Raw genomic sequence first — 24,024 nt, 5'->3', positions numbered from 1 at the left:
CCTCCTAGGGGTGAGAGTCTCATCTTTTACAATTTGAAAGTGCCCAAAGCAGGGCAGACACCCCCCAGCACCGTCTGGATGATTCACCCTGCCCTGTCCTCCCACCGCCACTCAGTCCCCAAGCCCAGAGCCAGCACTGGGCCAAGCTGGGGGAGCACCTGAGCCTGGGCCCCTCTGTCTCCCAAGGGACCAGCCCTGGGAGAAGCAGATGGGCTTCTGGAGCAGAATGAGGGACCCACGTGTCCCTGTGCCCAGCCTGCCCCTTCTTTTGCTAACTGCAGAGGCAGGGAAGGACATAGAAGCTTGATTCCTGCAGGAGATCATCTAGAAGGGCTCTTGGTCCCCAGAAGCCAGCTGCCATCCCAGCCATCCCTGAGAGGAGAGGGCCCAACCCTGAGACTAGGGCATGAGGGAAGGGGGCATGTCAAGGACCACTTTCCCTTGAGTAGCTTACACCCACACCCATACACTCGAAATCCCACAGACACACAATGCACAGACACAGACACTAACGGGCCACAGGCAGCAGACACAAACAAAAACACTGAAAGCCATGCACAAGCTCACAGCCCCATGCAGACCCCACACAGATTTACACTCATGATCACACACACACGGGCACACACACACACACACAGGCACAGGTCCTGCTAAATACAGCTGAGGCAGCCTCAACGCTGCTGCTCCCCAGACCCAGCCCGCCTGCCTCCCTTGCTGTCCCTGAGCCTCACAAGGATTCTGGGAACAGCTATGCCTGGCAGGCACGGGGTTAGAGGCAGGGCAGCAGCCTGGCTCTGTGGCTTCCTCCCACCCCCCTCACAGGGGCGCCCCACCCCCAACCCAGCCTTGGGCATCAGCTGGGTCAATAGGCACTGCCAGCAGCTCGGGTTCAGCAAACGAACATTCCCCCAGAAGTCGCCAGTGCCTGCTGCCAGGGGGTCCTCCAATGTCTGAGAAGGGACCATCTGGCCGTGGGGTGGGGGGAAGGGGAGAGCCTCTGAACTCCAAACCCCTCACAGACCCCAATTCCTCCCTAGGGACCAACTGGCCTCCGGAAAGTCGCTTGTTCTCTCTCTACCCCTGTCCCTCTGGGAACTAGGCCTGAACTGTCTGGACGGGTGGAAGGCAGGAGAAGGGACTGGAGCCAGGCAGGGGCCAGGGCTGGCCACCAATCTCCCTGAATTCCCCCGTGTTATGGGGGTGAGGAGGAGCAGGCCAGCCGTCTTTGCTATTTCTCTCCTTCTGAAAGAGTGGGGCGGGGGGGAGCTGTCCCCTCATCTTTCAACGTTTCCTGTATCCTCAGACTGCCAAGGGTGAGAAAGAAGAAAGAAGGGGGAAGGAAGAGCAGGAGGAAGGGAGAGGGCCTGGAGAGGTAAATCCCTCGCTCTAAATTGTGGTGCCCTATGGCAGGACTTTAATCACCATGGAAAGGGAAGCTTTGGTGGCAAGTGGCTTTCTCTGCAGCCCTCACATCACACCAGGTGGGTGGACCGGCACAGAGCAGTGATTGTGTAAATAAGTGGGAGTGGAAAGAGGATGGGAAGAGAGGAGTGGTCTAGTAATGGACGTGGACCGGCCCCGAGGGCTCCGGGCTGGGGGCAGGCGTAGAGGAGGCTCCAGCTCAGCCAGGTCGGCCCCCAGCTGAGGGCATGGTGGAGGACGGGTATGGGCCAGGAATGAGGCCGAGGGCGGGGGGACACAGAGGAGAGGGACGTGGACTGACAGAGAAGCCTAGAGGGCAGGGGAAGGCAGAGGTGAGGCAGGGCGAGGCCGGCAGAGCCTGGGGACCCCTCAGCCTGCCCTTCTTGGCCATCTCTGTCTGAGCCCAGGTACTGCTCCTTCTGTCCAAGCCTCTCCCCTCCATTCCAGGGACATGCAGACAGGTCAGGGCTTCTTGGGGTTCCAAGGCTGTGAGAAGGGAACCAGCCCCTCCCACTCCCTGACCCCAGGCCCCAGTCAGCTCATTTGTGAGGGGTCAGTGAGTGCTAACCCCCAGCTTCCCCACAGCCCGCCTCCCTGCCTCTTTCGCTCTGGGTCCTGCAAACCACTGAGGGGAAAGGGGTCTGTCCAATCCCATTAGGCAGAAGGCCCCTGGAGGGCAGAGTGCTGACGTGGGGCTTGCTGCTGACGCTGCCGAGGAGGCCCATGCCCCCCCTACCCAGCCTGGGGCCCGCACTTGGGTCTTCTCCAGCTCTAGGAAAGTCAAGAGGGGTTTTTGTCCAGTGACCACCCAGGCAGGCAGCCTAGGAGCAGCTCAGAGGCCCAGGCCCCTTCCCTGGGGATGCTCAGGAGAGAAGGCCCAGCATGACAGGCCAAGCAGCACTGCTCCGATCCTGGGCCTGTGTCCTCCCTGCCCTCACCCTCCTAATTCCTTGTCCTTGCTTTTCCCTCTCTCTTCTTCCTGTCCCTCCCCACATTATCTATGGCACAGGTCATATGCTCCTTGTCCTTATTTTACAAAGGAGGCCTAATGGAGACTTTGCCCTTGAAACTAAACCCTCAGATGGCCGTTTCACCTGTAAATCCTGGCTGGCATCCGCACAGGCCAGTGCCACGGGGGTTACCAGGCTTGGCCTGTAGCACCTTGCTCCTGCTCAGGCCCCTGGGGTGGCCTGCTTGTGGAGCCTCCTGGTTGGTTTCCTGGATCCCCACAGGTGAGTGGGATGAGATTTGGGCTCTGCATTTTTTTAAGAATGAGTTACCATTTATTGATATGGTCTATCATGTGCCAAAGTCTTTACAAATGGTCACCCTTTGAAACATGTAGTAGTATTATTTTGGGTGGGGGTGGCGGTCTTCATTTTACAGGGAAGTAACAGGCCCAGCAAGAGAAAAGACCTGCTCAAAGTCACACAGTATGCCAGGGCTGGAATGCAGTTGCCCTGTCTTCTGTTACACATTCCTTCTCCAAGGTGAGGAGACGGGTATAGGCGCTGGTGCCAGAGACAGCTGTGGTTGAGCTGTGGCCCCTCCGGTGGTCTCAGGTAAAGGCCCAGAGGCCCCGCCTTCCCCAGGTGCAGCCCCATCCAGCTGGCTGCCACATCCTCCTCAAAGCCCAGACCTATTTCATCAGGCCCAGGCTGGACCCCGCCCTTGGCTAGGGCCCTGAGAGAGTAGAGCTTGACATCTTATAGGGGCTGGCATTCCTACGAAGCTGTGGGTGAGGAGGTAAGGGACACCCCTCCAAGGCAGGATTGGGGGGCTGTGAACCCCCAAGACTCCTGGAGGTCTGTAAGAAGTGGGAGAATAGGCATGCCATTTGGAATTTTTATTTTTCACTGAGTTGAGAGAGGAGATCCAGCTATGGAATCCAGAGAGAGTTCTACAGGAACGGAACAGAAATTGCCTGGGCCTGGGCCCAGAGGAGGCCTGGAGCCGCCCGGGCTACTGTTCGGTGCCAGCTTCATCCTTGGCACTCGGCCCGTCACACAACATCGCTCAGCTCCCGAGAGCCAGAGCCCACAGCACAGTGGCAGCTGCTTGAGGCTATGGCTGCAGCTGCTGCCCTGCCCAAGGAGGGGTGTAGGGTTGGCTCCGAGGGCCAGGGAGGCCAAGCTAGCAAGTCTTAGAAATCACTCAGTCCACTTCCATTTTATAGATGGTGAAATGAAGCCCAGAAGGAGCAGTGGCTTTCAAGGAGAATAAATGTGGAGACTCAAACTCAGGCCTCCTGTCTGCCCAAAGCCTCCTCTAAGCACATCCGAGTGCCGGTGTCTAGAGGGGCTAGGCACAGAGGGGAGCTGGCCTGGGTACGTGTGTCTGTGTGTGCCAGGATGCATCTATGGCATATGCCTCTGCGCATACCAGGGTTTCTATGTCCCTCTGGTTATCTCTCTATGGGTGCTCCTGTGTGCTGGGGCTATGGCCAGAGAGGGACGGGCCTATTCCTACAATCTTGGGAGGCCTCCCTAGGCTGAGTAGGGAGGGTGGGTCCTGAAGGGTAGGGTGAGGAATGAGGACTTTGCTCCCAGTGGAGAGGGAGAGACCAGACGGTAGGCTTGGGCCATGGATGAGAAGGGTCCAAGGGCTAGTGTGGAGCAGGGGAAACACAGCCAAGATGGGGTATGGGTCCCTGGAGGCTGAGACATGCTCTTAGCCCTCATGTGGGCACAGCCCTCTGATCACCCCAGTGGGTGACCCCAGGGAAAGCAGTCACATGACATGGCACTTCTCAGCTGATTGCTTGAGGTCCCCCAATGTGGCCTGGGCCTTGTCCTTGAGTGAGCCAAGGTCCAAGCCAGGGAGGCTGGCCAGCTGCCCGAGGACCGAGGCCCGCTCCTCCTCCTCCTCTGTGTCCTCCTCAATCATCCTGGCCAGCTCCCGGGGCAGCTCCACGTCACCACCTGCCATCTGGATCTGGCTCTCATCTGTCTCGTTCTGAAGGGAAGAGGGGAGGGGGTTGGGAGGGTTGGAGGTCTGTGAGGAGCCAGAGTTGAGGGGGCGGGGAGGAGGCCTGGACTAGGTTCCAAGCCTCTGGATTCTTGAGCCCCATGTTCCAGTGATTTCCGCCGCATCCCCACATCCCAGAATCAAGCTTCTGACACTTGGTAGGGAGAGGTTGCACTTTTAGACCACCTTACTTTACCCTGAGATACTGAAGGTAAGATACTAGCATAGCGAGTAAAGAGAAAATGAAAATACCTAAGAGTCAAACTGCCACAGTCAGCTAAGTCATATGGTGCCCACCGTTACCCACACTGGAGGACTTAGCAATAATAGTGATGGGTACTATTTATCAAACACCTACTCAGTGGCTGACATTGAGCTAAGTGCTTTTAATTCTCACAATAACCTTGTGAGCTGGGTATTGTTATCTCCATTTTACAAATAAGGAAATTGAGGCTCAGCCAATTTAAGAAAGTAACTTCCCCAAGGTCACACAACTAGGCAGTGAAGGAGCTAGATTTAAACCTCCGTCACGGATTCCAGCCTCTGTGCTCTCTTTGCATGGCACCTACTGATTGTCATTGCACTTCTCTGTCCCTTTGAGAATGCTGGGGCTTTCCACTTTATGTCTTACTCAGTTACAGCCAAGTCTTCCTCATCTACTGGACTCAGAGTTCCCTGCCTCTTGTACCCTTTGTGCAAGGCTTTGAGGAATGACTCCATTCCTAGCTGGGTTTAACTCAGTAACTTTCCAGACAGGCAGGCTTTCTGGACTGGTTTTCCCTTTGAGAGACTTCCAGAAGACTGGTGCCCTGTAGGGAGTCAGAAGCAGCCAGGGGCTCAGTAAACATTTGCTGAATGAGTGAATGTGACGTTCACATATCTGAACTTCCAATTCAAGTGGAAGATCAAGGTCAGGAGTGCTATAGCCCTGTACTTTTGTTTCCCCTCAGAGTCTAGCACAGTTCTGGACACTGGGAGTGGCTTGTGCCTCAGTTCCCTCCTTAGGCAACACTTACATGCCCATCAGGTGCTGCAGTGCCTAGGAGAGACAACCTCCTGGCTGCCTGGCCAACCAAGGGGGTGCTTTGCTCCCTGCAGACACTCCATACCCTGGAAGGCAGCCAGGGGTCCTGGAGCAGGCGCAGGCTCAGCATCCACAGGCTTGAGCTCTAACCCCAGCTCCATCACTTGCTGGCTGCATGACCTTAGTCAAGTCCCCTAATCTCTCTGAGCCGCAGTTTCCTTATTTGTAGATGTGGGTGATAGCTACCTGGCAGAATTCCTGACAGGTTAGGTAAGGGTGTGAAGGTCAACAGAGGTGCTGCCTTCTCTCCGCCACCCCACCCTCCCCAAGTGTTCAGAAGCCCCAAGAGCACTCACCCCTGCAGTAAAATCTACTGCTTTCCACCTCATCTGCCCCGGCCTGACTGAGTTTGGGGAGTGGGGTGTGGAGGGGAGAAAGGGCCTGGACTGGCTCCAGAAACACAAACCTATCAGTCTCCGGAGGACTGGGCTTCCCTTCAGCGCCAAGCCCTGGCCCTGGTCGGGTGCCAATTAACCGTGAAGGACTGATGAAGGAAAGAGTGAGAAGGAAGGATCTAACCAAGCACTCCGTGAGTCTTGCAGGCTGAGAGCTGCGGCCCCCAGAGTGGGGCAGAGGAGTCCGGAGCCCGGAGCTCAGGGTCCGGGACGTGCCTTTCAGCCCCGGCTCCTGAGCTTACCTTGGGCAGCCGATATTTGTCTCTGAAGTGGCTCCGCAGCGTGGCCCGCTCGGCCTTCCTCTGCGTGAACTGCGCGTCCCGCTCCATCCTGCGGGGGCACCGGGGGCGGAGTTATCGCGACGGCTGAGAGAACGGGCGGGGTCTGCGAGGAAGGGGCAGGAGGGGTCTCCGCGTCCTGGCGGCCAACTGCATCGCTCCCGCCCACCGGGCTGTATGTTGGGAGGGTGCTCGGACCTGACGGGCCACGATCAGTCTTTGCTGCCACCGCCCCATCACAGCGCCCTGTCGCCTCCGCAGCCGCTGCTGGACGGAGCTCTCAGGGCGGGGGCGTCAGTCTGTTTGGCTCTCTCTGCAGACCGTAATATATATCCCTCGCGGCCTCCGACTCCGTCTGTCTTTTCCCTCCCTGACAGGTTGTGTCGTGTGGGGGAAACTACTAGGGACAGACTCAGGTTCGCGTCCACGACCACTTTCGGTATGTCTTTGGGTAAGTCACTTACCTTCCTCTTTTGTAAAATGGGGCTAAGAGTACTGTTCGCAAGATTAAGTGAAATAATAATAGCTAACATCTAACGATTTATCACGTGCCAGGTGCTGTGCTAAGCAGTTTATGTACATTAAGAAATTTAATCCTCATAAATATATGGCATGTTTTAGGACTACCATCCCCATTTTATAGAAGAGGAAACTGAGGCACAGAAAGGTTAAGTAACTTGCCTAAAGTCACCCAGCTAAAAAGAAACAAAGCCTGGATCTGGATCCCAAGCAGCCTAGCTGTGGAGTCCAGCCCCAAACTCCACTTTGGCTGGCTCTCTGTCCCAGCACTGCCTGCGTACAAGAAGCCTCAGTATCTATGAGTGCCCCCATCTCAGTATTTGTCTCTGTGACTCTGAGCCCCCTCAGCTGCACCACTTTTCTCAGAACCTCAGTCTCAGAGGAGCTCCAGTTGGAAGACACAGACGGCTGGGACCAGATCGGATTAAGGGATTACTTGTTTCGTCAGAAATGCACGTGCCCCGACCCCGTCCCAGGCCCCTATCGCCCCTGCCCCCATTGCCTCTGGGCTTGAATGCGAAGCTGGGGTGGGGTCTTGGGTGTGAGATGGGGTGGCTGTGGGGGCAGCCTAGAAGGCACATTCCACATCTCTTACCGCGTCTGGAAAAGTAGGAGAGGAGGGCTCAGGGTCTGAGACTGCCCTAGGGGTGGGCCAGGTGGCTGTTGGGGGCGGGGAAGGGTCGTTGGAGCCGGGAAGGGATCCCACTCACTTCTCTTCCACCAGTTGCTTCTGATACTCCTCATACTCCTCTCGGCTCATGCCCTGCGCTTCGGCCGCCGACTTGTCCCCGTCCCCCTTGTCCTCGCCGCCCCCCAGGCTCCCGGTGAGGTTCTTCAGCTGGCCGCCCACCATGGTCTTCACCATGAACGCCATGGTCTTCGCTGACCCGGGCACCGGGCGCCGGGTAGTACGCGCCAGGCACCAGGCACGTCCGCGCCTACTTCAGCACTAGCGCTCACGGACAGCTCCCGCCGCCCGCCCGCCCCCGCTGGGGCCCGCCCCTACCTCCCCAAACCCCTCCTCTCGGGGGGCGGGGGGCCTGCACGGGGCCGAGGAGGCTGGACCACGTGCCGGCTCCACACTCCCGCCTCCCCCACGTGCCTCCTTCAACTCCAAGCTCAGCTGTGCGCTGCTGACAATAGATTAGGGCCTTTGAGGGTGGGGTCGCTCCCCAGGGGAAGGGGTTTCACTGGTTCATTCCCTGAACCTTGCTTCCTACTCTCCGCCCACTTCCTCCTCTCCCAGGTTGCTGATAGCCAGGAGTTCAGCTGGGAGATAGGAGTAGAAGCGAGGGACAAAGATCCAACCCTGGGCCCCACCCCATTCGTCTCCCCAACCAGCTTCCCCAGCAGCTGCCCAAAGCTTGAGGCTGGGAAAGGGAGGGAGGCCAGAGAGTGGGAATCCCAATTATGGCTCCACGGGTTGCCTCTTAGAGTTCTCGGTCACAGCCTGCCCTGCTGACCCCTAGAACTGAGCGGAGGAGGGAGAGAGCTGTTCATGGTGATGCTGGCTGGGCTAGGAAGGGTACCTGGAGACACCGCTCCTTGTTCTGGGTGAATTTGAGGACAGAATTATACACAGTTGCGACTCCCTCTTTCCCTCCATAGTCCAGGGCTTAAAGCCTGTGGGGTATCTGGTCTTTTTGGCGTCCAGGCCAGCCCTTGGCCTCCTTGTCTGCTTGGAGCCCACTCTGGCTACCGGACCAGAGAAGTTGGAAGCCTTCAGAGAGATTAAGGTGCAGCTGGAAGGTAAATGAGTGTAGCAAAGCATGGGGAGAGGGAAGTCACCTTTAATAAGGTGGGAGCTCCACATAAGCTAAGGTGTGGGTAGGAGCTGGGCACCTAGAGGGAGAGGATGCTGGCCAAGCCCTCCATGCCCCCCAGACACTGTCCACTTCCCAGTGATGAGAAGTGGACAGCCCTTCAGGGCTTTGAAGTGGGTCATGCATTCATGCTGGGGGAGAGGGGCTGCCTCCTCAGAAGCCCCAGGGCCCTAGGGATGCGTGGTGCAGGACTCAGAGGAAGGCTGCCTGTGGACAAACAGTCTGGAAGGTTCTGGTTCTGCTCCTGTCTGCTGCCAGGGAGAGGAGAGGAAGGTTACTTGGGCCTCTCCCTACTGGGCTCTTGAGATCAGGCTCCCACACTCACCTCCCTACACTCACTGACCACAGCCTCCCCACTACGGGACCTTTATGGCTTCCTTGGCCTCCCCATCCACCACACTTTCCCCCTGGCATTCAGGGTCTGTCCAGGTGGCTCTAGCCACCATTGCGCTCTTACATAATACATAAGCCTGACATCATTTCCACCTTGGACCTTGCTGTTCTCCTCACCAGGAGGCTGTCCCCTCTCCTACTCTGCTTTTAAAGCTCAGCACACCACTCCTCCTCCAGAACCACCCCAGCCCACACTGATTCTTCTTGTCTTGAAATTTCACCGAGGACTGTCAGTCCCATTTCTGAGCCCCTTAGCACACCCTACATCTCTAAATGTTTCATTCATTCAACAAACACCCACCAAGTAGATAGTGACCTCTCCCCAATGTTTTTAATTCTTTGCTCAGATTCACAAACTGCTCCCACCCTGTGCTCTGACTGTACTGAACTTGCCACTTTTTCTCCAAAATATTATGCTTTTTCTCATGCTGTTCCCTCCGCATCAATGCCTGAAAAAACCCCTAGTCGGCCTTGATGACCCATATCAAATGTCCCTTCCAGGTTGATTCCCTGATCTCCCCAAGCTAGGTCAAGTGCTTTTTCCTGTACTCTTATAGCCCTTGAGCTTCCTGCCATCATGGCACTGACCACATAGGGTGTGATTGTCAGTTGCTTGTAAGTTTCTCACATTACAGAGTGAGCTCTGTGAGGGCAGGGCCCAGATGGGCCCAGCGGCTGAGCAGTGGTCAGTAGAGCCTATCGGAAAAATGGGTTCTAGCCTGGGTGCTGCTTCTTGCCAGCTGGTGGGCCAGGCAGGTTTCCCCTGGGCCTCAGTGCCCCTTCTTTCTTTCTTTTTTTTTTTTTTTTGAGGAAGATCAGCCCTGAGCTAACATCCATGCTAATCCTCCTCTTTTTTTTGCTGAGGAAGACTGGCTCTGTGCTAACATCTATTGCCAATCCTCCTCCTTTTTTTTCTCCCCAAAGCCTCAGTAGATAGTTGTACATCATAGTTGCACATCCTTCTAGTTGCTGTATGTGGGACGCGGCCTCAGCATGGTCGGAGAAGCGGTGCGTTGGTGAGCGCCTGGATCTGAACCCGGGCCACCAGTAGCGGAGCGCGCGCACTTAACCGCTAAGCCATGGGGCCGGCCCCCCCTTCTTTCAAATCAAATGGCTATGGCCTAGAACCAAGAGATGCCGGGTAGGTGTGGAAAGTCCTGCTCATGAGAAGGCCTACCTGAAGTGTACATAGCAGAAGAATCCTAAAGTCTGGATGAGGAGGAAGAACAGGAAGATGCCTGGCAGCAGGCATGAGGAGGCCCCTGGAAGCCAGCCAGGTGGGCGGGGGTCCTTGGCTGCTGCTTTCTGAAAGGGGACAGTCTAAGGCCCTGGACCAGCTTCTTACACAGAAGGAGGGAGGGGACCTGGAATCCAGGCCATGTATGGGCTCTGTTTCCCTCGCCCATGCTTGGGGCGCCCTGGCTCTCATCCAGGGAACCCGCAGAGGGGCAGAGTACAAAGCTGCCTCCCCCGCCCCTGCTCCCACGGCTCCATCTGTGGGAACAGCTGGGAAGGCCTGGGGCCTGGGATAATCAAGAGGCTAAAGGCTCTAGAGATAAGAGAGAGAAGTAGAGAGCAAGACAGGGTGATGGAGGGCAAGGGAAAGAGCAAGACGAGGCAGGGGCGCTTCACCGTGGAGCTCTGAAGGATTGTGGGCACAGCCCACTTCCATTTCCCTTCTGGTCATTGAGGGGATTGGACTGGGTGGTCTCCAGGGCCCTGCTGGCACTGAGAGTCTGTGGGACTCTCCAGAGAGCAGAGAGGGCAGAGAGAAGATGAGATCTGTGTCCCTGTGTGCATGCACACACAGACACAGACAGAGGTGTGCCTGCCAGGGGGCCAAGGAGGGAAGGGCAAAGGCAGAAGGGGCCTGGGGCTGCAGAAGTGCTGGAAGAAGGAAGCTGAGCCCGGACCTCAGGGCTGGAGCCCCCATGGTACCCCTCCTTCCCCCTCACCACTGGTCCCCGAAGGTCCTTCTGCATTCGGGTCAGGATCTGGTCCAGCTCTAAGAGATGATGCTTGGTACCCACAGGTGGGTAGAAGACCTGGGCTCTTGAGGCCATGTGGGCAGCTGCATCCCTGGTGGGGGGTGGAAACCAAGGGAGATTACTCATTATCCCTTTTGGTTGCACCCAAACCTCCTAACCATTTCTCATAATCCCCAGAGGCAGCACCTGGGTGAGGAACAGGCACCATCCATAGAGCCCCTTCTTGGAGGCTGCTCTTCTTACCCCAAACCTTCTTCCTGGATCCTCAGACAGCTTTAGCTCAGAGAAGTGTCTCCCTAAAGCAGTCTGTCTCAATCCCAGGCTCCTGGGCTCTGCCTTCCATCTCCAACCCCAGGGGATTTTACTCTTCTCCCCTTTCCCGTCTTCCCACCCCAAGCATCTAGACGTGGGCAGGGTGGCAGGGGACGCAGCATCCAGCATCCAGCCTGAAGTCTCCCTCTTTCACAGCATCAAAGTGACCCCCTGCTGCCAGGGCTTTATGGGTAGCTCCCGAGACCTGGCCTAGAACGGGATGCTGGGAGGTTAGAGGGGGGCAAAACAAAGTCAGGGACTTCCCCCCCAACTGGGCCTGATCTTGGTTATGCTCCCTCCAAGAACCGCATCAAAACATGTCCTCCTTCCACGAGCTGTCGCTGAACGAAGGCTCAGACTTACTAACCCTCTCTGGGGTGGGAATTTCTGAAGGGGGCGTCATGAGGGGCCTCTCCCAGGGACAGTTGCTTTTAAACTAGGACTTTCAAAACTTTAAACTTGATTCAGTTAAATTCAGTCAGCTTGACAAACCTAACCTTGCTCCCAGCCTCTCCCTGTGTGCCGGGCTTTGTGTTGGGTGCTCAGGAAATGATGAAACGAATAAAGGGCTGATGGAGGAGCTTCAGGCAGAGAAGCAGGGCGGTGGACAGGGGCTTCTCTTCCCTCTCCCGCAGGACCCCTCCTCGCCCTGGGCTCTTACCTCATTTCTTGCAGGTCCTGGAGAAGAGTCCGCTGTCCATGGAGCAAGGTGCTGACTTTGGCAGAGTCCTGCAGGAGTACCAGTCTCTTCTCTAGGGCCCAGGGCACAGCCCCTCTCTTCTCAGAGTCCACTTTCCCCGGGAACACTGTAGCCCTCTTCCTTCCAGAGGCCTTACCAGATTACCTGGGCCCTCCTCATTTTGGACACATTGAGGACACATTGTCCGTGTGGGCTTCTGTATTCCCCCTCCTCTCAAACCCCTCTCCCTGAGGGTGGTGGTTCCCCCCCACCCCAGTGGCTACTCCTGGGCTTTCTCAAAATCCCTGCCCTTTCCAGAAGGGAAAAGGAGGAGGCCCAGTCCAGTCCCCTCTTCCCCCTGAAGGAGGAAGAGGCCCAGTCCAGTCCCCTCTTCCCACTTCCCCCAAGGCACAGTCCAAGCTGGGGCCAGTGCTGGTCAGCTCCCAATGCTTGGGCCCCTGTCTTGCTGAGTGACCTGGAAGAGGTGGCCACCCACTCTCTGGGGTGAGTGGAATCTGGCAGGAGGGGTCCCGAGCCTGGAAGCAGCATCAGAGAGGCCTAGCCTTGGAGTGTGGCGCCCCTCCCCTCTTCCCCACCCTGACAGCCCAGCTTCAGCTGCTGTGGCCTGAGGGCACAAGATTTAGTTCCCAAGCTGCCAAAACCCAGCAAAGCCCACAGGAGCCACTGGCCTCTTCTGCCCAGCATCTAACATCTTGACTGAGTTCAACTCTCAGGCCCCAGGCTGGGCATGCCATGGGGCATGTCTCCTAGGGGAGGATCCAGGATGGCAGGAGATGAAACAAGGATTCTGTTGCATCTGAGCATTAAGGGAGCCGTATGTGAATCAAATCACATGTGAAGCTACATGCAAATTAGCATGCAGTCTATTTCTGTCACTTGTCCACAGAGCAGCATACAAATACCTGGCATCTCCTCTCCCCAGCCCCCGCCGTGTGGCTCCTTGTGCATTTGCTTGTGCAGAGCTGCCCTCCTGCATGCTCCCTGCCTGGCAGGTCTGCCCCATCCTGCAACTTGCAGCATTTCACCCCTACCCGCCTTTTCCTCCAGACCTTGGGGGAGACTAGTTCCCAAGTATAGCGCTTGCTCCTCTTTCTGGACAGAAGGAGCCCACTGGTGCCATGGGACCCAGTGCCTAGGGAGGTCAGCTTTTTCAGGCCCGAGGGGTCACTCACCCAGGCTCCCTCAGGCCTGGCCTGGCCTAGGGACCCCAGCTGCTTTTTCCATTGCCTCTCAGCCTGGGCCAAATGCTCGGAGAGACCCTGGAGAGCCTGCAGGATCCGGCTGTGTCTGCCCAGCGTCTCTTCCAGGTCAAAGATACTTTCCCCTGGGGATGGGGGCAGAGCTGGGACAGGCAGCCAGCTGGGGTGGGGCAACAGATTCTATCTTTTGGGGGCTTCTTGGAAGGGGGGATCGGAAAGGCATGGCTTCTGCCTCCCAGACTCTCCCCTGGAAAGCTGTGTCTGGGTGGTGGGGTGGGGATAGGACAGAGCACCTGGGCCCCAGGGCCCATTTAGATATGCCGCCTCAGGCCTCTATTGCCCCTCTGGTTAAAGGGCTCCTAGTTCGAAGGGAAGAGGATCCTGTCACACTCAAATGGGCCTCTGCCACACCTGGTGCTCCCTGGGTCCCTACCCTCTTCCTGGGCTTCGAAGCTCAGCTTTGGAATCATGTCCTCCTCTGTGCCCAGGGCCAGCCTTGCCCGTAGCCCTTCCAGCTGCCTTGCCAGGCGGAGCTGCTCCGTCTTCAGGAAGGGCTGGGAGAGAGGCTGGAGGAGGAAGACAAAAACTCGGGCCGAAACCCGTGGGAGACCCCGGGGCAAGGGGAGCCTTCCTGCAGGGCCCCCACGAACCCAGTCCCCCTCCCTGACCAGATACTCACCCCAGCATGGGAAGAGCCCCCATAGCTGGCTCTCCCTCCTCAGCCACGCCCTGCGGTTTCAGCCCCCCAGCCCCGCTCCACTGCTGATCCCCACACTCTTCCCTCCCGCCGCGGCCCAGGCCCCGCAGCTCTTGCAGGCCTCAGGCCCGTGTCATGCCGCTCCTCCACTCGGCTAACTCCCTCTGCTCCTTCAAGCTCATCTCCTCCAGGCTGGTTAGCACCCCTCCTCTGTGCTCCCACAGCCCCCGCCAGCCTGGGAGGTCCTTGAGGACAGGGCCTGACTCTGGGTCACCTCTGGCCCCCAGCACTGCCCAGTACAAGGCTTGGCCTGAGCAGAGCTCAGAGATCAGGTAGAGATAATGCTGGAATGACAGCTCTGACAGCACCATGACATGAGCAGAAGCCTCTGGGGAGGGAAGGGGTCCTCGGGCTGCCTCTCCCCAGCCCTCCCCACAGGGCGGGCCAGTGCTGGCATCACCTCTGGACCCCCCTCACTCAGACTGAAGGTCAGGAAGGACAGGACATCATGGTCATCTGGAAAGGGGGGTAGAGAAGGGAAGGTAAGATTCACCCCACCAGCAGCCCACTTACTCAGCCCTCACCCCCCATGGTATTCCAGGCAGGCAAGAGATCTGGGGGACTCTGGGCAGCTCTGACCCTGGTCTTGCTCACTTCATAGGTAAGAGGTGAAGGTTAGACAAGGAGATGAGTGGGCTGTGAGGGCTGACGCCCACACACAGCCAGAGGTGGCCCCCAGTGAGTGGGAAAACTGGACAGTCCTGGGCTAGAGCCCTGGCAGCAGATCGAGCGACACCCTCAGGCCCCCAGAGCACAGCTGCTACTGGCAGAGGCAACCATACAGTGGCCGCCTCCTCAGCATGGCTCTGACCATGTCAACTCTTCTCCTCAGAAACCTTCCATGGCTCCCCAGTGCCCAGGGTCTAAAGACCAAAATCCTGGCATTCAAGGACTCCCAGCCTCTGGTTGCACCCTGCTTTCCAGCTGTGGGTCCCTCCATGGGCTCTCCATCATATCACATCCCTTTGTTCCACCTCCCTAAATGTCCCTTGTGGCTGTCCTTCCTCCACTTGCCCCACAGCTCCCAGCTATGGGGCTAACGCTGGAATAAAAACTTCTCGTGTTTTATCCTATTTGAGAATTTCAACATTTCTGCAGGGCAGACATGACCTTCCAGATGGTAACAGAGGCCCAGAGAGGGCTTGGGACTTTCCCAGGTCACACGGTGAGGAAGTGGCTGGCCCCACACCCTGTGCTCTTTAGAAGGTGTGTTCAGGGTGGCTCATAGGTACTGTGCCTCTGCTCTTACCTGCCCAGAAGGCCCTCACCTGCCAGGGTGCTGGTGGCTGCTGAGACCCCAAAGAAACCTCCAGGGGCCAAAATCAGGGGCCCTACATCCATGCAGAACTCATCCGGGTCTCTGGGAGTGAGGCCGCTGTTCACGGATACCTGAAGGGCATGGAGGGAAGGAGCCCCTTGCGGATGGAGCCCACTCCTCTCCCCTGACCCCAGCAGGGGGATTGTCCCCACCTCTGACTCACTGGCTCCCTGGCCCTAAAGGAGGGCAGGCAGCCACAGGGCTTGGGGTCAGCATGGCGTGGAGGGGCTCTCCTGCTAGCCCTCACAAGTACGTGCTCGGGCATTAGGATCCTGTGCAGGGAGGAGGAGCCTGTGTGGGTGTTGCCTGTGTGTACCAGGGACCATGTGTGGTGTCACAGGCACGAGTCTGTTGGGGTCTTGGGCACTCACACAGCAACTCTGCAGCTCTGAGCCCTATCATCTGCACTCCCTGCCCAGAGGACCCACAGAAGCAGGAGGGTGACTCACGCGCAGCCTTTGCCCCCAGTAGGTGATCCGTGCTCTGAAGGGGTACGGCCGGTTCCGGAAGTCCCGGTGGCAGGAGCCCAGCACCCGGCCGGCTCCATCCCTGTGGGCACTTGGAATCCAGCCGGGCCACACAGGACCCAAGGCCTGGCCAGGGGGGGAGGTCCCAGAGGCCGTTCTGCCCAGGCCAGCAGGGCCACTCTCCCTCACTGGGATGGGACGTGTCCTTGTTGTCTAGCTTGAGTCTCCCTTGCTGTAGTCTGCTCCCTTAGCAGAAGAGAGAGGAGCAGCACAGCAAGCCCTGCCTGGCGGAGTGCTGGCACTTGGAGTTTACAGAAGACACCAAGGGCCTCCTGTGACTCTTCCCCAGGGGTCAGGGCCTGGACCAACAGTGGGGTTTCAGCCTTCAATCCCCCAGGCCACCACCTCCTCCCACTGTCTTTCCCTCCCTCTCCTCCCCTTAAACTCCAACTCCCTCTGTGCCTCTGGGTGGGGCTTCTCTTTCCTCTCCGTATTGCCAATCTTGGACTACAGCAGGACAGACTCAGGACAGACAAAAAGAGACGTGTCCTAGCGGCCAGGGACAATATGACCAGCCTGCTTCCCAGACAGGGGTGGTGCAGCAGGATCTGGGGAGTTAGGAGGACAATGTTGAGCCGAGAGGTCCTGAGTTCCTCTGGGCACAGGGACACACAGACGCTGTTCACACCACAGTGCCTGTCCCTGCCGCCTTCAGACAAGAGGGAGGCAGCACAGAGCAGGGAGAAGCCAGCTCCAGAGGGGCGGCCTGCGTTTGCACTGCTAGCTCTGTGACCATGGGCGAGTTACCTCTCCTTTCCAAACCCCAGCTTCCCATCTTTAAAATGAGAATAATGATTGAAACTGCCCCATAACATTGTTATGAGTGTGAACTAAGATAATGAATGTGAATGCTTGGCGCCGTGCCTGGGGTATAGTAAGCCCCGCTCCATAAACGTTAGCAATTATTCTAATTGTTATGAGCTAAGGGATGTTTGCGGAGAGACACTGGTGAACCGGCCCAGCTACTGAGGAGGCAGCCAGGCTGGGGAGGGCTGGGAAGCCACGTCATCTGGGAGAAAGGGAGGGTGTTGGCAGGCAGGCAGCCTGGGCAGGAGGAGGGCGTGGACTCTCCACAAGCAAGTCTGGCCTCAAATCTCAGCTCTGCACACCACTGTGTGACCTCGGGCAAGTTACTTCACCTCTCTGGCCTCAATGTCCTCACCTGTAACTGGGGACTAATAATCCCCACCTCTCAAGAATGTTGGGGATCAGATATGATGTGAGTGAAAACACTCAGCCCAGGCCCCACCTTGTGTCATCTCACTCCCCCCATGACCTGGGGCTGTTGGTTGAGTGAATTGAGGACTCAGTGGAGTGGTTCCCAGGAAGAAGAAGCAAACTCTAGTCCCAGCCTGGAGGAGGCAGCTGTGACCGAGTGGGAGAGAGTCCCAGGGCAGCAGCCATCAGCTCAGATGAGAGGCCAGCAAGGAAGGCACAGCCCCAGGAGGGGTGGGCTCCCTGTCAGAGGCTGGGGCAGGGGCACGAGTGGGCAGTGTGGGTAACTGCTGAGCCCCTCGCAGCCCAGGAATGGGGTTGGGGTTAGTCCAGACAGGCCCTTACCCAAGCGGCTCATAGGGGGTGTGCCCATCACTGGTCAGCATACGGATGGCAGGGCTGCTCTGCATGGGAGGTGGCAAGCAGTCTGAGCCATGGGCACAGGGAGGAGGGTGAGGGTGTGGGGGGGTGGATGGGCAGGAGACCACTACTCACCTGGATATCCTCAGCCGAGGAGTCGAAGAGGATCCCAATGCCGTCCCAGGAGGCCAGCACCCCGAGGACAGAGCCTACTTGGCCCCTGTCCTGGGTGTACCACACGGCCTGCGGGTGCCCAGCTGCTCAGCTCAGGGGTCGCTGCAGGACCCTGGAGCCCCGGGCTCGCCGCCTGCCTCCCTGACTCACCCCCTCTGCTGGGCCCTGGTGGGGGCCACTCACCATGCCCTGAGCTCCCCGGCGCCCAGGCCCGGTCACCCTCATCTGCATCTCCACCTCCCAGGCGGAGAAGAGGACTGGGGCCCTGCTCCACACGGCGCCACTCCGGTTCCGCATGGATGGGGCCAGCCGCACTTCCTCCAGGCCTGGGATGGCATCTGTGGACCAGGGCAGCTCAGGGCCTGGGCCCCACCATCCCCTGCTCCCCCATTGTTCTCTCTCATTGGCCTGTGCCGGGCTCCTGGAGGAGTAAGGAGGTAACATCAAGGCCGGCCATGAAACCACAGACACAGGAATCCACTGAAGTGGGAACTGGAGCCCAGCACAGCTGGAGGGGCCTTTGCCAGGGGAGGGCAACGAACGCCAGAGCTACGGGGAGCACTTTACCTGCGTTCACACTTAAGCCTCACCACAAGTCTGTGCGGCCTGTTTTTATAAGACCCCATTTTACAGATGGGGAAACTGAGGCTCAGAAAATTCAAGGAACTAAGTGGATTGGAACTCAGCTCCATCTGACTCCAAAGTACAAGCTTTTTCCACCACGAGAGAGGTTAGTGTCCAACCTTTCCTGTCTCAGATGACGAAACTGAGGCCCCAGGAGGGAAAGGACATGCCTGAGATCTCAGAACACAGGAGAGCACTTTGAGAGGAGAATCACGTGGAGGGTCAGGACTCTGGGCTGTGGAAGCACAGAGGGTCACTCCAGTGTGGCCAGTTGAGGCTGGGGTCTGTCGGGGGGCAGGCCTGGGGGGCATTCCAAGGGGAGAAAAGCATGAAAGCAAAGGTGGGAACTGGCCCGCAGACTGTGAGGAAAACGTGAAGGAGGGAATGTGTGTGTGAGAATTATTGCTGGTGGCGGGGAGGGGGAGAAAGGAGCAATATCTGGTGAGAGGGAGGAAAGGGGAGAGAAACTGAGGCAGGCTTGGCAGGGACTAGGGGAAGGGAGATCAGAGGCCCCATCCCAGCTGGCTCCCTACCCCTAGGCCTGCCAGCCTGGAACCTGGCCCAGGGCCCAGTCCCTGCCAGGACTTTCCTGAGACTGCTAATCCAGCCTGTTTGCTTGGCAAAGGCCAGGGCTGGGGGTGGGGAGGCTCAGAGGCTGTAAAGCCAGAAGTCCTTGGGGCCCTTGGTAGTGACTTGCAGAAGGCAAGGATTGCCACTGTCTGCTGCACTGACACATCTGCCTTATGTAGACTGTTCACGGGACTCGCCCCAGACTGGGCCCCGTGAGTGACTCAGCCCTGTGTCTCTGGGCTTGGCACAGAGGGGTGTGAGTGTAGGAGTCTGATAAAAGGATGAGTGAATGAATGAATGAAAAGACAAAGAGTGTATCACTGGGTGATCTTGGAGAATGTGCCTCTGTCCCCCTACATGGTCTGTGACATGTGACAGACTTGGCAAGGCCCAGAGCAGTGAGTACAGTACTGGCCCTGCTATCCTGGCCCTGAGGCAGGGCCTGGCTTGGTGCTGTGAGAAACAGCCCCCTCCTTTGCCTACCTCCTGTGCCTCTCTGCAGGAAGACTGGGCCAAAGACCCTGCTGATGGGGTCTCCCATCTTAGAGGGATATTTGTCCTGGTCTCAGTTAGGACTTGTGCTGTTTTTCGCAGAACTTACATCTCAGAGACACAGATATACACAACTGATCTGTTTTCTCTCTTTGCTTTCTCTGCTAGGGGCCTCTAAACCAAATCTATGGCCCAACTCTGAAGGGTAGGCAGACCCCACAGCATGTTTTGGCAACAAACTACATTCCTGGACTCATTTCATGCCCCAACTGTAACCCTAAGTCTTATCCTTATGGCTTACTCTTAATTTAAGCTCCTCTCTATTGCATAGGCCCTTGTAAGTCCTCAAAATCCTTTTGAACAAGACCAAGTAAAAGACAGACTCTTTGTAGGCCTGGATTTGGAAAGTCCAGAACACAACCTGTGGGCTAAGATGCTTTCATGCCTGCTTCCACCCAACACGCACACAGGGCAGGTGCCCTCTTTGGCAAAACAGCTGGCCATGAGGATGGCTCCCTGCAGGCAGCCCCCCAGTGCTCATGGACAGCCATGGGCCCGACAGCATGGAGACAGGAGAGCGGAGCTTTGTGCTGGTCCAAGTTGCCTTGTGTCCATATGTCTGGGACTCAGCGTGTGAGCATGTGTGTGTGTGTGTGTGTGTGTGTGTGTGTTTTCACAGGTCCAAGAGGCAGAGCAGGGGAGGGGGCCCAAGGAGAGGCAAAAGGAGGAGAAGAGAGAAGTCCTAGGATGGAGAAGGAGAGAGGCAGAGAGGAGAATGAGGCTGGTGAGTGGGGGTGCGGTTGTGGGTAGAGCAGGAGACAAGCCTGGGAGGGGTCCTGGGGCCCTGGCACTGCCCGCCCAGGTCTGGCCGCATCTTAGGCAGAGGCTAGTACTGGTAGGCCCACTCCCACCAAGTCCCAGCAACCCAGAGCTGGTCAGCCCCTCCAGCACTCTGAGGAACCCTGGGCATGGCTGGTTCCCACCCCATCCCTCACCTCCATGATGGCTCCAGAAAGGTATTCCAGCCCCAGGCAAGGCCAGCCTTGGTCCTTTGAAGCTGAGCTTGTACTCAAACCTTCGCTGAGGAGGATTGCCCGCCTCAGGGCTGTGGGGGTCCAAGAGCAGGAGGAGGAGAAGGCAGAGGAAGGGATTAGGGCCAGCGACCACTAGCATTGTGAAGGGATCTGGTGGCCGGGCCCCAGGTGGATCCGCAGCTGGGAGGCCAGGGAGGGGCTCCTGGGACTGGGTCAGCTAGGGAGGAGCTGGGGATGGGCCGGGAGCTGGGTTTTGGCCTGTCCTCTCCCTCCCTCCCCAACACAGACATCCTGTTCCTTCCAGGCCAGAGCTCAGGCCCCGCCCCCCTCACCTCCAGCCTGATGGAGGCAGCCAGACTCCTGGCTAACCTGACCAGGCTCGGGCCATCTGTCCTCCTTCCCTCAGCTCCAGCACTGAGGGGCCTTGGGGATCCCCGGGACAGGCCCACCCTTCAGCAGCTGACCTTTCCTCCCTGCTCGGACGGGCCTCCACATCCTGCCCCTTCCTGCAGATGGACCTCCCCACTGTCTGGCCATCATCCGCCCCACCCCATCCTCCCCTGTCCTGCTCTCTCTGCTGTGACACTCAGCTTTCTCCCATAGTCCGAAACACTCATGCCTCCAAGACACCGGGTTTCCTCAACAAATAGATTGTTCTTGAAAGAGAGTCTTAAGACACAGAGCAAATGAATGCAATGTGTGGGCCTTGTTTGGAGCCTAATTTTAACCAACCAATTAGGGAAAAAAAAAAACAAGACAATTGGGGAAATTTGAAGAATGGGTATTTGATTAAATTAAGGAATTAATTGTTAAAAATTTTAGAAGTAATAATGGTATTGTGGTTATGTTTTTAAAAAGTCTTTTGTCTTCTGGAGAAACGTACTAAAGCTTTTGGATGAATTGCTATAATATCTAGGATCTGCTTCCGAATAGCCCAGAGCTTTCGGGGAATGGGGTGTGGATGGCACAGGATTGGCCTTGAGCCAATAACTGTTCAAGTTGGATGGTGGGGATGTGGGAGTTCATTATATTCTTCTCTCTACTTTTATGTATTTGATAATTTCCATGATAAAAAGTTTTTAAAAAGTAAGAAATCCTTTATTTCAAATATTTTCATCCAAATAAATGTTGGTTTTCCAGAGTGGCTCGTTTGCCAAGAATCCTGGATAGCTAAAGTTTTACTGTACTTTGTGAGTCCCCGGAAGGATTAAGCTACTGAAGCTCTACAAATTAAAATCAAGGCTGTAAATGGGAAATTTTAGGACATGCTCAAAGAAAAACTTCATTTCTCAACACTAAGCCCTCAGGCACCTCCACCCGCTCTCCCGTCACCTTCACAGCCAAGCTGTGGAAAGGTGGGCCCACTCTGGCCCTGCTCCTCCCCTCCCCCTCAGTCCCTCCAGCTCCTGCCCCCACCACCCAGTGAAAACTGCTCCAGCGAGGCCTGACAATGGCCTGTTCCCTGCACCTGGTGGCCACTTCTCCACCCGGTCTCTGCAATATGAAGTACTGTGGACATCCAGCCCCTCATCCCCTCCCCTGCCCTATGCTCTGAGACCCCCCCCAGGGCTCCCCTGCCTCTGCCCCCCCCCCCCCCCCCCCCCCCCCCGTTAGCTGCTCCTTTGCCTCTGCTCTCCCTGCTGGCTCCTGATGCTGGGGCCTCTTAACGGCTGTGTCTCTTCCTGAATCTCCATGTGCTCCCTGACCCAGCTTGTCCACCCCCATGGCTTCAAGCACCCTTGCTGTGCCCGTGATCCCCAAATCTCTACTTTCAGCCTGGCTTCTGCCCGAGCCGCAGGCCCGAATGAATGTCTAACTCTGCAGGGGACATCTCTGCTTGGATGTCACAAAGGCCCCCAGGCGACATGTCCAAACCGAACTCCTCTTTTTCAACCCCCGGCCCATCCTCCTCCAGAGCTGGGTTCTCATGGTTGGTGCCCCCCCTTGTCAAGCCAGAGACTGGAATCCCCCAGATGCCCTCCTCTGCCTCACCCCCTCCACAGCCATCAGCAAGCCCTTCAGTTTGCTCTTGCCACTCTCATACTATGTGACCTGATTCTTTAATCTCTTCAGTCCTCAGTTTCCTCACCTGTAAAATGGAGATGATAGAGTGGCTTGGAGGGTTACATGAGATAACACACCTATTGTGTTTGGAACAGGGCCTGGCGACAGCGAGCGCTCAGCTCAGGAAAACGTCAGCTGTGTTAATCTTCCTCGCCTCCTACTGGCTTCCTTATCCCAGGCCGCCATCAATCACCTCCTGCCTGGCAGACTGCAGCCTGTCTCCTTGTCTCCACTCTGGACACTCCCCTCTCCGGCCAGATGGCTGCCAGAAAGATCTTTTTAAAATGAAGGCTGACCATGTCACTCTCCCGTCCTAAACCCTTCAGTTGCTCCTGGTCATCTTTGCATAAAGTAAAGCTCCTCAGGGGCCTGCAGAGCCAGGTGGGGGCTGGGCCCGGCTTTCCCTTCAGCTTGACTTGCTCCCAAACAGCACCCCTTGGCACCATGGCCCCGGCCATACTGAAGCGCCTCCGTGGGCTGTCGCACCTCACCACCTTGCCCTGGCAGTGCCCTTCCTTTGCCAGGATGGCCCTCACTCTCTGTCCCTGCCCCTCCTCCAAGTGTCTGAGAGGCCGCCCTTCGCCTCCCTCCCCTGCCTCATTGGCTCGGTGCTGGTGGTGGGTGAGGCCCACCAGATTCCTGGGCACCAAGTTGAGTCCTGAGAGGGATCCCCCATCAGTCACGAGCTCCTTGAGGGTGAGAACTGTTCGCTCATCCACGATATGCCAGTGGCCGGCACAGAGCAGAGGGGAAGGATGAGAGAAAACAAAGAGGAAGAAGACACAAAAAACCATCCACTAAGTGAGAAAGGAGCATGATGAAGGACTCGAGGGTGGGGCTCACGTGCCACCAGGTAGAGAGCTGGGAGATCCGCTCCCTGCGCCTGCATTCCCGCAAAGCCCCATCAGCTGGACCCTGCCCCTTCACTCCTGTTTGTCCCACCTGGTCCAATTCTGTTATGTCGCCTGCCTGGCCCCTCTTGTGACCCCATGGCCAGAGGCACCACTGCCGGTTTCTGCACCCGAATTGGCTTGGACCAGCTAGTGAGAGCCAATGGTCAAAATCTCCCCACCCCTGCCTTGAGTGAGGTCAGGTTGGTAGCTGGAAATGGGCTATGGCGAGAGTGCACCACGGCTATCAGCAAACTAAATTGGAGCCTCCTCCTCCTCTCCTCCGGCTCCTGCCCTGCCCACCCCCGCCCTCCACCAGGACAGTCCCTCCACCACCGCAGCCCATTCCCACTCCTGCTCTGGATTCCAGCCACCCCTCCCTGCTCTAAGGAAGTCTCCACCTTCCATCACTACCACTGCCCCCCAATACTTTCTGCCTCCCTCCCAGTACGCAGACTCGAAGGTAAATGTCTTTCCCTTTGGCAAATTTGCTCAAGACTTGGCCGTCTTAAAAATCCTCTCATTCTCTTTCCTCTCCATTACAGCTAAATTTCTCAGGATTGTCGACCTTCCTGAACTGCTCGCACCCTCCTCCAGCCATTGTCATCTGGAATCTTCCCCTACACAACTCAGGTCTTGCTCAAGTCACCAGCGACCTCCTTGTGGCTAACACCAAGGGGCTGCCTCAGTCTCCCTCTCCCGTGTTTCCTGGGAAGCAGGGACCTGCTGGCTCTTCCCTCCCGGTCTGTCCCTCGGCCTCTGCGGATGGGACTCCTGCTTCCCCATCTGTACCATGCCTGGCCAGCCTTCTCTTCTTGACCTGTGAATGCTGAGCTCTCGCAGGCTTGGTCCTGGGCCCTCTTCTCTTCTGCATGTCCTCCCAAAGTGACGTTTTCCTTGCCACGGCTTCAGGGACAAG

General features: G+C 57.3%; 2 protein-coding genes across 2 annotated transcripts; both read right to left on the bottom strand.

Moving 5' to 3' along the window:
- Window positions 1-3,252: 3,252 nt before the first annotated feature.
- CPLX3 (complexin 3) lies at window positions 3,253-7,580 on the bottom strand. The gene is made up of 3 exons (XM_058542080.1): window positions 7,376-7,580; window positions 6,111-6,198; window positions 3,253-4,377 (listed from the first exon to the last, which is right to left on the bottom strand). The coding sequence occupies exons 1-3, from the start codon at window positions 7,537-7,539 to the stop codon at window positions 4,153-4,155; spliced, it is 477 nt and encodes a 158-aa protein (XP_058398063.1). The 5' UTR covers window positions 7,540-7,580; the 3' UTR covers window positions 3,253-4,152.
- Window positions 7,581-7,702: 122 nt separating this feature from the next.
- Window positions 7,703-20,352, bottom strand: LMAN1L (lectin, mannose binding 1 like). Its single transcript, XM_058542079.1, has 14 exons — window positions 20,113-20,352; window positions 17,615-17,769; window positions 17,393-17,500; window positions 17,243-17,301; window positions 15,605-15,704; window positions 15,106-15,226; window positions 14,238-14,293; window positions 13,514-13,646; window positions 13,054-13,205; window positions 12,353-12,396; window positions 11,843-11,956; window positions 10,837-10,960; window positions 10,059-10,186; window positions 7,703-8,736 (listed from the first exon to the last, which is right to left on the bottom strand). The coding sequence occupies exons 1-14, from the start codon at window positions 20,288-20,290 to the stop codon at window positions 8,607-8,609; spliced, it is 1,602 nt and encodes a 533-aa protein (XP_058398062.1). The 5' UTR covers window positions 20,291-20,352; the 3' UTR covers window positions 7,703-8,606.
- Between the last annotated feature and the right edge of the window lie 3,672 nt (window positions 20,353-24,024).

This window comes from Diceros bicornis, chromosome 5, assembly GCF_020826845.1.
Source record: "Diceros bicornis minor isolate mBicDic1 chromosome 5, mDicBic1.mat.cur, whole genome shotgun sequence".
NCBI classification, from domain to species: Eukaryota; Metazoa; Chordata; class Mammalia; order Perissodactyla; family Rhinocerotidae; genus Diceros; species Diceros bicornis.
The sequence above is the reverse complement of the archived record's forward strand: the minus strand, read 5'-3'. Positions and strand labels throughout refer to the sequence as shown.